This window comes from Phytophthora infestans, genomic scaffold, assembly GCF_000142945.1.
Source record: "Phytophthora infestans T30-4 supercont1.17 genomic scaffold, whole genome shotgun sequence".
Taxonomy (NCBI): Eukaryota; Oomycota; class Peronosporomycetes; order Peronosporales; family Peronosporaceae; genus Phytophthora; species Phytophthora infestans.
This window is the reverse complement of record NW_003303742.1, coordinates 324,472-342,788: the sequence shown is the minus strand read 5'-3', so window position 1 is coordinate 342,788 and position 18,317 is coordinate 324,472. Positions and strand designations below refer to the sequence as shown.

The window sequence follows — 18,317 nt, the reverse complement described above, 5'->3', positions numbered from 1 at the left end:
ACTTTGCCACCGCTGGACTTGATGTGGATGTTGCTCAGCGTGGCCTCGTCGCCCCAGTTCTTGTTCACCGTCACGATGGCGTTGTCCGGGCTCACGACGTACACGTTGGAGACGGACACCTTCTTGGGCTTGTTGCCGCACGTGCCGCACGACCGGTAGAGCTTGCTGATGTCCTCGCCGTAGAAGCCGTCGATGCTGACGGTGCCGTAGCCGTTGTGCTGGATCACCTTGTCGTCGGCAAAACGGGCGCCGCCACCAATGACCTTGGACACACTGGAGGCGGTTCCGCCCTTGATGCTGAGGGCGTCCTCGCACACGTCGTCCCACCACACGTTCTCGATGGTGCAGTCGTGGTTGTCGCAGTGGACGCCCTGCATTTGGATCTTGCCGATACTGACGTTCTTCAGGGAGCCACCGACCTCCACCTTGAACACCGCGGTGTCGGATCCGCTCTCGCTCTGACCCGCGCACGAGACGTCAGAGCGCTCGAACGTCTGCATCTTGCCGTCGAACACCTCGCCAGCCTTGACAATTTGGGCCGTCGCGTACTGCACCGTGCCCGTGCTGGTGGGCCACGTGCCATCGGGTACTCAGGCGGCGGTGGCAAGTGCAACGAGGAAAGCAGCGGATGTGGCGAAAGGCGCAAACGACTTGACCATTGTCTGTCTGCGGAACTAAGTTACCCGCCTGTGGACCTGAGTTACCCACTTGGCCAGCGCCTCTTCTGGGCGATGCCATCATCAAAACATCCTCGGAGTCTTCATATACGTCGACGACTCCCAAGCATCTGCCGGATGCTTTGGTACCCTGGCAGCCCTTGCGGGCGCCCCGGGTCCTGACAGAGGTGGAAACATGACTCACCAATGCTCTGTCGGACTGCGCAGGGCGGTTGGCACCGATTGCCTTGCCTCGGGTCCTGACAGAGGTGGGAACATGACTCACCAATGCTCTGTCGGACTGAGCAGGGCGGCTGGCACCGATTGCCTTGCCTCGCCAGTCGATCCAGGGCTCGTGCTTCTCAAGCCAGGGCATGCCCAGGATCATATCATATGGATTCATATCGAGAACAGTGAGCTGTTCGAGGCTGTCAAAGTCTTCAAACTTGACGGCCAGATCCACTTGGACGTTGGGGACAGTGACGACCTTCCCGTCGGCCAGTCACACTGATACCGTCCCGTTGCCCTTGCTTTCTCTCAAAGTATCGGACAGCTTGTTGCTATTACAAGCAACCGTCTGGCGGCGTGTGAACTTCTTCGACGGCCCAGAATTGATCAAGATTCTAAAGGGGTGATCGTATCCCCGTACACATCCGTGTACTACGAGCAACCCGCCGCTGCTCCTCGCCGATTCGAGAGTGCGAAGACTCTCAGGGGCTCGGTCCTCGTGGTACGCGCCACCCGCGCACCCTTCACGAAAACTTAGTTCTTCCCCAGTAGGGTGCCCCGCCGCTACTAATTTCCGGCGTTCTCCTGTCCCCGGGATCCTGGTTTCTACCAGCGACCCTTGAGGACGGGCTTGGGGAAGGACCGTCTGCGGAGGGTTTCCTCGGGGCAGTCGCAGTTGAAGTGGCCCATCTTCCCGCAGCCAAAGCAGCGGATGTCACGCTGTTCAGCGGACCCTAGTTCCATGGGAACTGGTCCGTTGGGGATTGTTCAACCGGGAGCCGACAAGGAGCTCCCAGGCCATGCTGAGGCCGGCGTACGCGCCTGGCGATGGCTGTACTCTTCTTGAAGAGCCACTTGAATCGCCTCTTCAAGGGTGCTTGACTGCACCCGGAACAGCTGAGTGCGTGCGGGGCCCACTCGAAGGCCGTCCATGGTCACAGATATCTTGATGTGTTCGTTGAGTGGGTTTCCCACTAGAGACGCCGTGAGCTCCTGTATCTCTTGCACGTACTCGTGCATTTCGCGCCTCCCTTGTTTACACGAGAGGAAGCGCGAACGCTGGCGGTACTCGTAGTTCGCCGGGAGGAACGCGGTTCGGAGCTGTTCACACAGCTGATCCCTGGATGTGAAACATCCGGGGGATGTTGCTTCCCGTGTGTACACCCAACTCTTAGCACGACCGCTAAGGTTGGAGAGTGCAAAAGCAACACGAAGTTGCTCGGTCGAGATCAGAGCCGCGTCCATCGCGAGCTCTACTTCTCGGACCCAGAAGTGAAGGTTCTCGACTTCCTTCCCTTCGTACGGCTTAACCTTCAGCCGTATTGGCTTCGGGTGAGGCGGATTTGCTTCCGCCGCCTGAGCCTGCAGGTTCTCCCGCACATGCGCGATGAGGCCCTGCTCGTACGCGTCGAACGCACTGACCCGCTCGAGCCGCTCGGCCGGTGTTGACACCACCAGGCTCTGCAGGGCCTCCACCCCTACCATCTTCCGAACCGACTCGAACTGTGAGTCGTTCAGATGAGAGAAGTCGTTCCTACAGATGGCAACCAACTTCAGAGAGGTTCAGGTAGTCTACCCGCGTTGGCGTGGATTGAATACGAGTGCAACCAATTATGACGGGGTCACACAGCACCTTGCGCTAGATAAAGTTGGCTTCCGAGAGTCTACAAACTCTCAGTGAACGGCAGTTCACAGGTCCCCTCTTTATTCAGAGAAAGTGAAGTGACCTAAATAAGGTAGATTGCAAACTGAGTATATTTATAGGTAGATAAAGCTTGGGTTTAATACAAACTATAAGTCACCTATAGAAATGCAATGTCGTTAGCCAATCGTTGGCTTTGAACGACCTTGGTACTTTGTACCAAATCCCGAAGTATGACGTGTCATACTCCTGAAGTGCGAAGTGTCACACTTCATGTAACCAGAGTACACTTAGGGATACGTACCCCGTTACAGCCCCCCCCCACTTAGGTTCGGTTTACCGACCAATCAGAATGAAGAGGTGCTCGTCACAAACTCTCATTCTCAAAGTCGAAAACCATCGACTTGGCCGCGCGAGCGCGGCGGACGCTCACTTCACAGTTAGAGCCTCGAGCAGCAGTTTGTGAGCTCTTCTTCTAGGTCTCCACTTCGACCGTTTCTATGCCTCGTGGCACAGCAAAGAGCGGTGCTAAGACACGCTCCAAGGCTGCTGCCGATAAGGCGCAAGCCAAGAGCACTAAGCCTCACGGCAAAGGCTCGGCACTCAAGGAGGCTACTCAGGTGGCCTCCGAGGCGATCGGTTCCTCGGGTGACGCGGCTGTGGGCAAGAGAGCAAGCAAGTGCCGCAGCCCGTCTCCCTCGGCTTCTCTAGACAACCGTCCGAACCCTCGGCTCGTAGAACGTGAGTTCAACTCTGGTAGTGAGGACGAAGCCGAGTCCGAGAGCACGCACGATGCTCCTGCGGGCTCTGCGGGAGGGCACAGCCCAGTGTGCAGTGAGCACAAGGATGACAGCGTGCAGTCACTTGCTAGTGATCAAGGTGATCACAGTCCCAGGACGTTTGTGCGCTCTGAGAGTCCGGCCGTCAAGGCTAAGGGCACTCCCAAAGCCGGTGGCGATGAGGAAGAGAATCCTCGCAAACGTCTCTCGCTTGCCGAGGGTCTTGCGCGTGCTAAGGCCTCTAAAGCCGAAGGCGCCAAGCCCTCAAAGAAGCGTACAGCCTCTAAGTCTCCACTCCGCGAGGAGAAGGAGACTCGACAGTATCTTCGACTCCTCGGATGAAGAGGAGGAGAAGGAGGAATAAGAGGAGGGGGAGGAGGGTGCTATCGTTGAGCCCGGGAGGTCGCGAATGACCTCGACCAGCAGCAGGAGGAATTCCAAGCTGCCCAGCGTGTGCGTGGGGGTTCGGTGGCGGCACCCGTCAGCCAGGGAGCTGCCATCAACTCAAGAGGGTATTGGCCTCCCGAGGAGAGCTCTGGGGCGACCTCTTCTTAGAGCTTCTTGTCACTCCTTGTGGCCTTGTGGGCGGCCATACTTCTAAGGACATCTATGAACGAGCCCTTGTTCAGAAAGAACAGTTGTTCGCTGACAACTTGGAGGCTGCTTCTCGCGCCACACCGCATTCCCCTTAAGGACTTCACGACTTGTCGTAAGAAGCCCGAGACCCGGGGTGGTCTCTATCCTCTTTGGGACTACCCCTGGGTTATGCCCGAGAGCTGTTCCACGTGTAGTTCTTGTGAGGACATGTTCTGGGCATGGGTGGAGTCTCTTAAGTACTCACCCACGGAGTTACGGGAACTCCATGAAGATCAGCTGCTGTCTCGCATCCTGGACCAGCGTGATCTTCGTATGAGGTTTGCCCGCTTGATCAGCAAGCGCATGCAGCCAAGGGACATCCTGAAGCGCGCGCGGCTTCCAGCGCTCACGATGAGCGCGCGTACGGAATGTATTTATCGTCCGTACCCCGTTCGGGCAAGAAGCCCCGGATAACTTATGAAGCTGTCGCCGCAGTCTGTCCCAGATTAAAACAGCCTTCGGGCAGCCAATCCGGAGCCGTTCAATCGGCTCCCACGGGTTCTCGGAGTGGGCCTAACCCTTCCACTTCACGAGGAGCTGTCGCTTACCGCGACGCCGTTGCTCCTAGAGGATCCGCTCCACGTGGGAGTGGACTTCTCCATTCCGGTCAAGCAGGGGCGGAGGTGCCCTCGTACGAGTACGAGTACTCGGCGCCTCCCAAAAGCCACTCTCGTCCGAGTGCTTCGACTGCGGTTCCGACACAGGGCCCTGAGGTTGACCGCCTCCGTCAACGTGTCCTCGTGCTTGAGATTGCACTTGGCCTTCGAACTCGCGGTGATGCTGCCGCCCAGGCCGGGAATCAGGGCGAGATCGCTCGTCTTGCGGGCCGCCTGGACCTGTTGGAGCGAGAGGTCGCGAGCCTGCACCTGCGGGTGGATCGCCGGGCCTCTTCGTCCGATTTGGACGAGGCCTTTCGCACGATCCGACGGATCGAGGCTCTGCTACCACGCCCGGAGCCTCCTGCGGCACACTCCCAGACGTACGCGTATGATGCGTACCCGGCGTACTCGGCGTATGGCGCCGGGGTCCGTTCGTACGGAGCCCCTCCGGCGTACGGTTTCGACCGCAGCCTTGCCGCTCCAACCGAGGCTTGGGTGCCTGCTCCGACGCCTTCGTCGACGTCTGTGGCCGACCCTCGCTTCGAGGAGATGGGCCAAGGGGGGTCTGCGAGTCAGCAACCCCCTGCGGATCAAAGTACCGCTTAAGACGTCCAACATAGAACGTCATATACGTCGTCATTACCTTAGGCAGGTCGATGGTGTACGACGCACCATGCCTGGCCAGGACTGCGAATGGTTCGATGAAGCGGTGCTTCAGCTTGTTGCTCCCGACAGATCTGACAGTGTCTAGCGGTAGGTTCCTCGTGTCTAATAGCACTAAGTCCTCTACTTTAAATACACTTAAGTTTCCTCTTCCATGTTTGTCAGAGTACTTCTTTTGTCTGGCCTGGGCCGCTGTCATGACATCGCGGACCCTGCTGACAACGGTATCCACAAAGAATTCCACTTAGTTCCGCAGCGAAACACATCTCACATCTGAGACCTGGGAGGAAAGAGCTTTCCGAGCCTACCCCCCACTTAAAATAGAGGAGTCAGCGTCTCCTCGAAGAGTGCGACACACTCTGGGGTGACGGAAGCCGCTCAAGTAGAGTGGTGTGAACCCCCATGGACGCGTGCACCGCGTTGTTGAGCGCAAGCTTAACAACCGGAAGCTGTGTCGACCTCGTACGTGGTGCTTCCGCGCACACACTGCGCAGAGTGTCCTCGAGAACTCGATCGACGCGCTTTGTCTGACCGTCTGTCTGTGGATGGTCCGCAGTGGACATCTGCAGAAGAAATCCCAGTAAAGGAAACAGCGTTTTCCAAAACGCAGCCGTGAACCGTGGGTCTCAATCCAAGCCAGTCGTCTCCGGGAGTCCGTGATAGCGGAACACGCCATCAATGAACAACATTGCGGCTTTTTCGCCCGTAACGGTAGCAGGAACGGGAGCTGGAGCAAGATGTACCATCTTGATCAGCCGACACCCGAACACCAAAATTCCGGTGTTGGCGTGTCTGTCGGCGGGAAGCCCAAAGATGAAGTCAAGACTCATCGACTTCCAACAGTCAGCCGGAAGGTTAGGGTCTGTGGTGGAGCGGAAGCGTGCCCTGCGCGTTTGACCCGCTGACATATTTCACATGTCTTCGCGTATCAGGCGGCCCACTTGCACATGCTAGTCCACCAGAAGACCTGAGCGACCGACAGGAAGGTCTTCTCGCGGCCCAAGTGGCCGCTGAAGGGCGCGCCGTGCGCCGCCACGAGGATATCGAACTTCGGGTCCTCGTCGTTGGGTACGTCCACCCGTGGAGGTTCATTGGGCTCCACCCGGTAATAGAGGAGGCCATTCTTCAACTCATATCGGTGAAGCCGGGAGCGCTGTCGCGACGAAAGCCAGTCGGACTTCGTTCGTTCGTGCCGTGAGGAGCGTGACGATAGGCGCGACAGCCTTATCGTCCTGATACGCCATGCGTATCCGATCATATAGATCCGCTGTCACCCGTTTGATGTGGGCCAACTCGTATTCGGGACGCCGAGAGAGGGCGTCCGCAAGCACGTTGAGCATGACCGGCTTGTACTCGACGCGGAAGTTGTACTCCGCGAAGAAGGACAGCCACCTCGTCATCCGTTGGAAGAGGTGAGGCTAGATAGTCGCCGTCCTCAAGGATGTGTGGTCTGTGTAGATCACGAAGGGCCTCGAGCCCAGAAGGTGAACACAAAACTTCACAAGGGCATATTTCATTGCCAGGAGCTTCTTGCCGTGGACAGGGTAGCTCCGTTCGGCGGGTTTGAGCTGCTTTGACTGGAACGAGATGACTCGTTCATGGCCAGCCGTGTCGGCCTGCGGCAGTGCCCACCCGATGGCGTAGTCGGAGGCAATGCAGACGACGCTAAATGACTTCGTCTCATCCGGCAGCGCCAGGACAAGGGCCTCTTGGAGACTGGCCTTGATACTTTTAAAGGCATCCTGGCCCTCTTGCTCTCAGCGTCGGTCGACATCCGTGTAAAGGAGACCCGACAAGGGCTTAGCGAAGCCCGCGTACCCTGCGCTGTACTTGTGAAGGTAGTTGGCCAAGCCCAACCACTTTCGAAGATCCTTCTGGGATCGGGGCGTCGGCCATGCTGCCTTGACCTTGTCTGGGTCAGCTCGAACGCCCACGTTGCTTACGAAGCAACCGAGAACTTTAATCTCTGGTGACGCGAAAACGCACTTGTCGATGTTGGTGGAGAGCTTGTTCGCTCGCATTACGTCCAACACTCGACGGAGGTGTCCTAGATGCACCTCCATGGCCGTCTTGCCTCCCTCGGCACGGCTATGGACGAATATGTCGTCGATGAACGTCTGTACGAAGGCGCGCAGTAGCCTAAACAATTGCGTCAACAGGCGATTGAATGTCACCGGGGGGGGGGGGGTTAGACAAGCCCTGCGGTATGACAAGCCACTCCCAAAGCATGCCGCTTGGAGCGCTAACCGCGGTGAGAGGAATGTCGCACTCGCGCATCAGGATCTGGTAGTATCCGTTTACCAAATCTAGCGCACTGTACAGTACGCACCCGGCCATGTTGTTCAACAACACATCCTTTCGTGGGATTGGTGTTTGGGCCGGCACCGTTGCGTTGTTCAGCTTGTTATAAGCGTGAACCAGACGCCACTTTCCGTTCGGCTTCCGAACGCAGAAAGTCGGCGTCGAGTGCGGGGATTTCGACTCCCGCACCATGCCTGCCTTCGCTTTGGCGGCGAAGAAGGCATCAATGACCTCGCACTGCTCGCGCGGAAGAGGCCATTGCCTCGTGACACAATACTTTGTGCCGGGCACGAGATCAATCTCGTGCCGTACGCCTCGATCCGGTGGGAGTTGGGTCGGCGGGTGTTTGTTCACCACGTCCGCATACTCCGTCACCAAAGGATACACCGGATCATTGGGGTTCTTAAGGAATTCAGAGCCCAAGCGCGTCTGAAGCTGCTTGTTTAGGTCTTCCAGGACGTTCTCGTCCAAGCCAGAGGAGGTGTTCAGCTCCTTTCGAGTGGTCTTAGGTCTCATGAGCACCATCCTAGCAATCTCTCCAGCCTTGAGGTTGGCCAGGAAAGACTCGACCGTCATTTCCTCGAGGTTCAGTATCTCTGCGATCTCTGGCAACGGTTCCAAGTGGACACCAGATGCCTTGACGGGTCCCTGGACTTGGAGGCACTTGAAGCGACGTCGATCCGAATGAGGTTCAGATCCGACTCTCGGCGACGGCGGCGTCGTCGATGGCAACCGTGACGGGGAACTTTGTTACCCACGTCTGGGGATGTCGGAGCGCCGACATCCGAGGCGCTCGAGACCTCGTGTGGTACAGCGTTACACACACAAGAAGCGTATCCGACGTCTTCCTCTTCAGTTAAGGTCTGGGCGACCGTGAGTGGAACTCTGTTACCCACTCTGAACACGCTGTTCTCAGTGTTCATGACAGCTGTAGCTGTCTGCGGAACTAAGTTACCCGCCTGTGGACCTGAGTTACCCACTTGGCCAGCGCCTCTTCTGGGCGCTGCCACCATCAAAACATCCTCGGAGTCTTCATATACGTCGACGACTCCCAAGCATCTGCCGGATGCTTTGGTACCCTGGCAGCCCTTGCGGGCGCCCCGGGTCCTGACAGAGGTGGGAACATGACTCACCAATGCTCTGTCGGACTGCGCAGGGCGGTTGGCACCGATTGCCTTGCCTCGGGTCCTGACAGAGGTGGGAACATGACTCACCAATGCTCTGTCGGACTGCGCAGGGCGGCTGGCACCGATTGCCTTGCCTCGCCAGTCGATCCAGGGCTCGTGCTTCTCAAGCCAGGGCATGCCCAGGATCATATCATATGGATTCATATCGAGAACAGTGAGCTGTTCGAGGCTGTCAAAGTCTTCAAACTTGACGGCCAGATCCACTTGGACGTTGGGGACAGTGACGACCTTCCCGTCGGCCAGTCACACTGATACCGTCCCGTTGCCCTTGCTTTCTCTCAAAGTATCGGACAGCTTGTTGCTATTACAAGCAACCGTCTGGCGGCGTGTGAACTTCTTCGACGGCCCAGAATTGATCAAGATTCTAAAGGGGTGATCGTATCCCCGTACACATCCGTGTACTACGAGCAACCCGCCGCTGCTCCTCGCCGATTCGAGAGTGCGAAGACTCTCAGGGGCTCGGTCCTCGTGGTACGCGCCACCCGCGCACCCTTCACGAAAACTTAGTTCTTCCCCAGTAGGGTGCCCCGCCGCTACTAATTTCCGGCGTTCTCCTGTCCCCGGGATCCTGGTTTCTACCAGCGACCCTTGAGGACGGGCTTGGGGAAGGACCGTCTGCGGAGGGTTTCCTCGGGGCAGTCGCAGTTGAAGTGGCCCATCTTCCCGCAGCCAAAGCAGCGGATGTCACGCTGTTCAGCGGGCCTAGTTCCATGGGAACTGGTCCGTTGGGGCTTGTTCAACCGGGAGCCGACAAGGAACTCCCAGGCCATGCTGAGGCCGGCTTACGCGCCTGGCGATGGCTGTTCTCTTCTTGAAGAGCCACTTGAATCGCCTCTTCAAGGGTGCTTGACTGCACCCGGAACAGCTGAGTGCGTGCGAGGCCCACTCGAAGGCCGTCCATGAACACAGTCATCTTGATGTGTTCGTTGAGTGGGTTTCCCACTAGAGACGCCGTGAGCTCCTGTATCTCTTGCACGTACTCGTGCATTTCGCGCCTCCCTTGTTTACACGAGAGGAAGCGCGAACGGTGGCGGACTCGTAGTTCGCCGGGAGGAACGCGGTTCGGAGCTGTTCACACAGCTGATCCTTGGATGTGAAACATCCGGGGGATGTTGCTTCCCGTGTGTACACCCAACTCTTAGCACGGCCGCTAAGGTTGGAGAGTGCAAAAGCAACACGAAGTTGCTCAGTCGAGATCAGAGCCGCGTCCATCGCGAGCTCTACTTCTCGGACCCAGAAGTGAAGGTTCTCGACTTCCTTCCCTTTGTACGCGTTAACCTTCAGCCGTATTGGCTTCGGGTGAGGCGGATTTGCTTCCGCCGCCTGAGCCTGCAGGTTCTCCCGCACCAGCGCGATGAGGCCCTGCTCGTACGCGTCGAGCGCATTGACGCGCTCGAGCTGCTTGGCCGGTGCTGACACGGCTCTGCAGGGCCTCCATCCCAAAGATACCTGCCATCTTCCAAATCGTCTCGAACTGTAAGTCGTTCAGATAGGAGAAGTCGTTCATTTCCATGGCAACAAACTTCGGAGAGGTTCAGGTAGTCTATCCCGCGGTGGCGTGGATTGACTACGAGTGTTACCAAGTGCGACGGGGTCACATAGCACCTTGCGCTGGAGGAAGTTATCTTCCGAGAGTATATAAACTCTTAGTGAACGGCAGTTCACAGGTCCCCTTTTCATTCAAAAGAGAGTGAAGTGACCTAAATAAGGTAGATTGTAAACTGAGTATATTTATAGGTTGATAAAGCTTAAGCTAAATATATAAACTATAAGTTACCTATAGGAATGCAATGTCGTTTGACCAATGCTTGGCTATGAGCGACCTTGGTACCTTGTACCAAATATCCCGGAGTATGACGTGTCATACACCTGAAGTGTGAAGTGTCACACTTCATGTAACCAGGGTACACTTAGGGCTATGTACCCCCTTACAGTAAACGTAATGAAGTGCGAAAGTGATAGTTTCTGGGTTTTTTTAATTTGAAACAGGTTTTTGAACAAATACCCCCAACGTCCACACGCTGCTTCGAGAAACAGGAAAGTACCTGGTAAAATCTCTTACTTGTGGAGCTTTAGCAACAGAGCCTCCCGTCAATGCGGAAGACTAGGCACTTAAATAAGCTGTGCTTTTAAGTGCCCTGCGCGCATATTCTCCACTTGAGGCTAGACGGTGCCTTACCACGAGTCCAAACCTGACGAAGTAGATCTGACTGACTTGTTGGGGTTGCTGAGTAGGTTATCTTGGCCTGCTGGGCCGCCACACACAAGACGTGAAGTACAACGAGCACGTGGCCATTCCGACCCGACGCTCGGAACTGACTCGTTTCCGAAGAGTCTGTTGCCGCATCAGAAGCGGTGCTGTACAGTGGTTTAGAGTGCTGGAGACCTTCTTAGAGCACAATCTACTGGCTACTATAATAGTCGCGTGTATAACATTATTTCGCTGGTAGAAGTTGGCAAACTTCTGCAGATAGAAACAGCCAATGCCGAGCGTGTGGCAATAAGGACGGTAAGTGCCACCAGCACTTGGGTTTTCTTAAGTTTCAGAACTCGGAGGATCAAGTGCTGGCGTGTTCATCAGCTCGGTGTGGACTTCAATGCTAGCTAATGCGCGGAGCAGATCGAGCAGCCATACCCGGACACACCACACACGCAGAATGCTGCTGCCATGGCTACTGCTCCTTAAAACCTCCCTTAAACTGATGACAATTGGCTTTACCGTTGAAAAGATTAACTATCAGCTGATGTTAAGAGCTTTGGTGACTGTACGTGTATTGACCAACGCTTTTATCGAAATGCGTCGATTTGGCTCAAACACATATTAAGCCTTGGATCTAGCTTTCTCCTTCTTCACCAACCTGGCTGCCATTCTCTCGAGGAACGCTTTGTAGTATGCTTCCTGTTGTCCCTTGGAAAGAAACTTGTTAACTCCCAGGCCCAACAGGCCCTTAACCTTCAAATTTGAGAATAACCCCCTCTCCTCATCTTGAACAGACTTGTTTTCAGTACCCCGAAGCTTGTGTGTACTATCGCCATCGCTCTTGCTTTTCAATGAGCGAACGTACGAAGGCACGTCCGGTGTGGTCATGGTAGGCAACTTGGCTTGGCCGTTTGCTGCAGCAGCTGAAATCCCATGGCTTCCTAGAACGAGGGCGAACGCAGCAATTATTAGTAGGACGGCGAACTGGCGCATGACTCGCTTAGTGCATGTCGGTCGGCAAAATTACAACTGACCATCGCAGGAATATCATGTAAAAACTTATTAATTGAATAGAACTTCGAAGTACACGTACATGTACTGTATAATACCACAGAGCCAGTTCTTGGCTGATAGTACATATCGTATTCAATTATTACACGATGGGATTTGGAGCGTTCCTCATACAGACGATCCTCTAGCGTCGGGAGGCCGGATTTTATGACTATAAAGAGGAACTACCATTCTGAGCTGTACCCAATATACGGTCCACACAACACTGGGATTAATAGCAACGGGCGGCCGGCGTCGCGGTTTGATAACTGCGAAGTGGCTTGATTGGTGCCGGCTTGCAGTGACATTTATCAATTTCCCGCCCAACACTACAATGCTGCTTACACCTTCACCCACTAAGACCCCACGTCGCGAAACAGACTGACGAATGCACAGCGACGACTATTGTGCCGCCACAAAGTCGATAATCCACCATTGAGCCAGGTCCAGCTTAGGTTGTGGGCTCAAAACGTGTTTCAGCGCTTAATCGCAGGAAACAATTAGAAACGTTCTGAATCAGGAACACCTACGCGAAAAGCCATAACATTGCAAGCTCTGACTGCAAAGTCGCACCGTTCGGTTCGCTTTCCCGAGTTAGACTCAGAGCTCACGAATTGGGTCGGCTGGCTAGCAAGAAAACGCTTTACTATTGCACTAACGTGCAATGCGGATGGATTCGAACGTTTGCCACCTCTTTTTGCGGTAAAATCAAGGAGAAAACACCTGATGCCACTGTTATTAATCTTCAATCGACACTGACAGCACGGACATAATCAACAGCTAAGTGCCTATGAATAACTATATCCGTCATTGTCGTATAACTATTCACTAATATTCGGGAGAACCTCTCAACCACCATTTATATGGAGGGAGTTCTTAATGGGGATATGAATACAGAGAGGATCGTCTGTGTCGGTAGCGCTGGTTTAAGCTGGTTTCGTGCCTTTCATTAAAACTTTCCGAAAATCCAGATGATTTGGTAAACATTTTATCGTACTTCTTCTTTTTTTCTCCTCCTTTTGCTCAAAGACCGAAACTGCCGGGAAATAGCTATGTTACTCCTATTTGCATATGAAAACGATCTTTCACGAATTATCAAAACTTTATATATAATGACTTTAAACCTTAAGTTTGCTACAAATGTCATATATATATATATGTAAACAAACTCCACCTGGCATATTAGCACAAAAACCTCAAACAAATAAAAAGGCGCATATGTTTTCTTAGTTTTTGCTGACAAAATCCAAGGCCTTATCGGCTTTGTTGTTGTAAATCGTACTCGCCGAACTACAATCGATAGTACCAAAATTCGAATGGAGACGTTTGGCAAACGTTCCTCTACCCAGATTTGCTGCAAAGATAAAGTGAATACAGAATTCGCCCTGAATAAGCTTAGCGTGCACTTTCTATCCCCCTTTATATCGGATCAAAAGAATCGGAACTACAATTGAGAATTCACCAGATAGCATTGATTTCCCTATGCAAATTTATCAGACGACTCCCTACGCTTATTGAGGGGGACTTCTGTGTCGCACTTTAGAAGTTGTGGCTGGAAGGAACTGTGAGACGCTGGTGGCGCAACCGCGAAGAGATTTGGCCAGCTAAACCTTACCAGCAACGTCTTTCCGGTGGTGGCCGCAAGAAATCGCTTGGGGAGCTGGAAGATCTACTGCTTGAAGCGACTACGCAGACTTCAAAAACTGTAGGACATACGGGACATTTTGATAGATTCGAGTAAATTCCTCAATCTGACGAAGAGCGCCCAGCTACATTTGCTAGGAAGGTAGTGACTACGGTGCATGTACTGTACCGTAAACCACAATCTAAGTGGTAAAAAGTTTTCTGCACTGCTACAGACAATTTCGGATATAGTGGCGCCGGGTTTAAGAGGAAATCCGATATTTGAGCGGTCTGATCCATTCCCATGTGTTTCCATATTAAAATAAATCAGTTCAAATCTGCTAGAAGACTGTAAGGATGAACGAGCGGCTCTTGGTCAAGGCAAATTGGCGTATAATGAGAGAAGTACATGCCACGTCGTCCACTTAAGAAATTCCCAACAGCAAAGCTATGAACACTTCACTATCTACAAGAAAAATGACCTTCCTCGGCATCACACTGCCAGCCGCAGCCTTAAACACTTCGATCTCCAGCAGTGGGTTGCCGCATACCTCGGGGGAAAACATAGTACATGCAGAGAAGCTCATTCAATATCGTTTCCACAGTGGAAATGTCTGCGCGTCCAAATGCAACATAAAAAAGATACCTCAGCATGTATGTATCGAAATCGAGCTTCTAGCATTCGTCCAACTCTCATATCTGACGACTCTTCAACCTTAGGCAAATAAATTCATCGGCAAGCATTTCATTTCGCTGTCTTGGGCTAAGCGCTCTATATTGTTCGTCACGAAATAACGCTACATCGAATGCATAACGAAACGGATTTAAATTTTTTTTAGAGTCTGGACAGCAACGCAAGCTGCTCGACCAACATGTTCGTAGAATAGAAAACATTGTAGTATTTAATGAAAAAATACATTGTTTTGTTAAAATACAATACAAAGATGAGTATCTTCATCTGATCAATAGCTATCTTATCAGCGCACGAATCTATACGAGAGGTTAGACCAAGCACCTCCGCTACAGTGACAGCCGAAGCTGTCTGTACAGCATAAAAAAACATTAAATTGGGAATAGGAAAAGTGTGAATGCAATATTATACACACGACCTTATTACTGTACTAATTTGTGTACGAAATTTTGGACGTTTGTATTATTTTAATGGTCAGAGTGCAAAATTGTAAACAGTTTATACGTGTATTGCAATACATTTATATACATATAGAGTTATAAACACCTGTCGTATTGAGGTTTTGTGCTTTTCAGTTAATATGCCAGGTGGAGTTTGTTTACTATATATATATGACATTTGTAGCAAACTTAAGGTTTTAAATCATTATTTATAGAGTTTCGATAATTCGTGAAAGATCAAATAGGAGTAACATAGCTATTTCCCGGCAGTTTCGGTCTTTGAGCAAAAGGAGGAGAAAAAAAGAAGAAGTACGATAAAATGTTTACCAAATCATCTGGATTTTCGGAAAGTTTTAATGAAAGGCACGAAACCAGCTTAAACCAGCGCTACCGACACAGACGATCCTCTCTGTATTCATATCCCCATTAAGAACTCCCTCCATATAAATGGTGGTTGAGAGGTTCTCCCGAATATTAGTGAATAGTTATACGACAATGACGGATATAGTTATTCATAGGCACTTAGCTGTTGATTATGTCCGTGCTGTCAGTGTCGATTGAAGATTAATAACAGTGGCATCAGGTGTTTTCTCCTTGATTTTACCGCAAAAAGAGGTGGCAAACGTTCGAATCCATCCGCATTGCACGTTAGTGCAATAGTAAAGCGTTTTCTTGCTAGCCAGCCGACCCAATTCGTGAGCTCTGAGTCTAACTCGGGAAAGCGAACCGAACGGTGCGACTTTGCAGTCAGAGCTTGCAATGTTATGGCTTTTCGCGTAGGTGTTCCTGATTCAGAACGTTTCTAATTGTTTCCTGCGATTAAGCGCTGAAACACGTTTTGAGCCCACAACCTAAGCTGGACCTGGCTCAATGGTGGATTATCGACTTTGTGGCGGCACAATAGTCGTCGCTGTGCATTCGTCAGTCTGTTTCGCGACGTGGGGTCTTAGTGGGTGAAGGTGTAAGCAGCATTGTAGTGTTGGGCGGGAAATTGATAAATGTCACTGCAAGCCGGCACCAATCAAGCCACTTCGCAGTTATCAAACCGCGACGCCGGCCGCCCGTTGCTATTAATCCCAGTGTTGTGTGGACCGTATATTGGGTACAGCTCAGAATGGTAGTCCCTCTTTATAGTCATAAAATCCGGCCTCCCGACGCTAGAGGATCGTCTGTATGAGGAACGCTCCAAATCCCATCGTGTAATAATTGAATACGATATGTACTATCAGCCAAGAACTGGCTCTGTGGTATTATACAGTACATGTACGTGTACTTCGAAGTTCTATTCAATTAATAAGTTTTTACATGATATTCCTGCGATGGTCAGTTGTAATTTTGCCGACCGACATGCACTAAGCGAGTCATGCGCCAGTTCGCCGTCCTACTAATAATTGCTGCGTTCGCCCTCGTTCTAGGAAGCCATGGGATTTCAGCTGCTGCAGCAAACGGCCAAGCCAAGTTGCCTACCATGACCACACCGGACGTGCCTTCGTACGTTCGCTCATTGAAAAGCAAGAGCGATGGCGATAGTACACACAAGCTTCGGGGTACTGAAAACAAGTCTGTTCAAGATGAGGAGAGGGGGTTATTCTCAAATTTGAAGGTTAAGGGCCTGTTGGGCCTGGGAGTTAACAAGTTTCTTTCCAAGGGACAACAGGAAGCATACTACAAAGCGTTCCTCGAGAAAATGGCAGCCAGGTTGGTGAAGAAGGAGAAAGCTAGATCCAAGGCTTAATATGTGTTTGAGCCAAATCGACGCATTTCGATAAAAGCGTTGGTCAATACACGTACAGTCACCAGAGCTCTTAACATCAGCTGATAGTTAATCTTTTCAACGGTAAAGCCAATTGTCATCAGTTTAAGGGAGGTTTTAAGGAGCAGTAGCCATGGCAGCAGCATTCTGCGTGTGTGGTGTGTCCGGGTATGGCTGCTCGATCTGCTCCGCGCATTAGCTAGCATTGAAGTCCACACCGAGCTAATGAACACGCCAGCACTTGATCCTCCGAGTTCTGAAACTTAAGAAAACCCAAGTGCTGGTGGCACTTACCGTCCTTATTGCTACCACACGCTCGGCATTGGCTGTTTCTATCTGCAGAAGTTTGCCAACTTCTACCAGCGAAATAATGTTATACACGCGACTATTATAGTAGCCAGTAGATTGTGCTCTAAGAAGGTCTCCAGCACTCTAAACCACTGTACAGCACCGCTTCTGATGCGGCAACAGACTCTTCGGAAACGAGTCAGTTCCGAGCGTCGGGTCGGAATGGCCACGTGCTCGTTGTACTTCACGTCTTGTGTGTGGCGGCCCAGCAGGCCAAGATAACCTACTCAGCTACCCCAACAAGTCAGTCAGATCTACTTCGTCAGGTTTGGACTCGTGGTAAGGCACCGTCTAGCCTCAAGTGGAGAATATGCGCGCAGGGCACTTAAAAGCACAGCTTATTAAAGTGCCTAGTCTTCCGCATTGACGGGAGGCTCTGTTGCTAAAGCTCCACAAGTAAGAGATTTTACCAGGTACTTTCCTGTTTCTCGAAGCAGTTGGGGGTATTTGTTCAAAAACCTGTTTCAAATTAAAAAAAAACAGAAACTATCACTTTCGCACTTCATTACGTTTAATGTAAGGGGGTACATAGCCCTAAGTGTACCCTGGTTACATGAAGTGTGACACTTCACACTTCAGGTGTATGACACGTCATACTCCGGGATATTTGGTACAAGGTACCAAGGTCGCTCATAGCCAAGCATTGGTCAAACGACATTGCATTCCTATAGGTAACTTATAGTTTATATATTTAGCTTAAGCTTTATCTACCTATAAATATACTCAGTTTACAATCTACCTTATTTAGGTCACTTCACTCTCTTTTGAATGAAAAGGGGACCTGTGAACTGCCGTTCACTAAGAGTTTGTATACTCTCGGAAGATAACTTCCTCTAGCGCAAGGTGCTATGTGACCCCGTCGCACTTGGTAACACTCGTAGTCAATCCACGCCACCGCGGGTAGACTACCTGAACCTCTCCGAAGTTCGTTGCCATGGAAAGGAACGACTTCTCCTATCTGAACGACTTACAGTTCGAGACGGTTTGGAAGATGGCAGGTATCTTTGGGATGGTTGCCCTGCAGAGCCTGGTGGTGTCAACACCGGCCGAGCAGCTCGAGCGGGTCAGTGCGCTTGACGCTTACGAGCAGGGGCTCATCGTATATGCTCGGGAGAGCCTGCAGGCTCCATCGTCGGAAGCAAATCCGCCACACCCGAAGCCAATACGGCTGAAGGTTAAACCGTACGAAGGGAAGGAAGTCGAGAACCTTCACTTCTGGGTCCGAGAAGTAGAGCTCGCGATGGACGCGGCTCTGATCTCGACCGAGCAACTTCGTGTTGCTTTTGCACTCTCCAACTTTAGCAGCCGTGCTACGAGTTTGAGGTACACACGGGAAGCAACATCCCCCGGATGTTTCACATCCAGGGATCAGCTGTGTGAACAGCTCCGAGCCGCGTCCCTCCCGGCGAACTGCGAGTACCGCCAGCTTTCGCGCTTCCTCTCGTGTAAACAAGGGAGGCGCGAACTGCACGAGTACGTGCAAGAGATACAGGAGCTCACGGCGTCTCTAGTGGGAAACCC

At 52.3% G+C, this 18,317-nt stretch overlaps 2 protein-coding genes across 2 annotated transcripts; one reads left to right on the top strand and one right to left on the bottom strand.

The window, feature by feature from the left end:
• Positions 1-11,512: 11,512 nt before the first annotated feature.
• PITG_09838 (secreted RxLR effector peptide protein, putative) lies at positions 11,513-11,884 on the bottom strand (the record flags this gene model as incomplete). Its single annotated transcript, XM_002902356.2, has 1 exon — positions 11,513-11,884. One exon carries the CDS (start codon positions 11,882-11,884, stop codon positions 11,513-11,515), a length of 372 nt encoding a protein of 123 aa, XP_002902402.1.
• A 4,174-nt stretch (positions 11,885-16,058) lies between these two features.
• PITG_09837 (secreted RxLR effector peptide protein, putative) lies at positions 16,059-16,430 on the top strand (the record flags this gene model as incomplete). Its single annotated transcript, XM_002902355.2, has 1 exon — positions 16,059-16,430. One exon carries the CDS (start codon positions 16,059-16,061, stop codon positions 16,428-16,430), a length of 372 nt encoding a protein of 123 aa, XP_002902401.1.
• Positions 16,431-18,317: the final 1,887 nt, after the last annotated feature.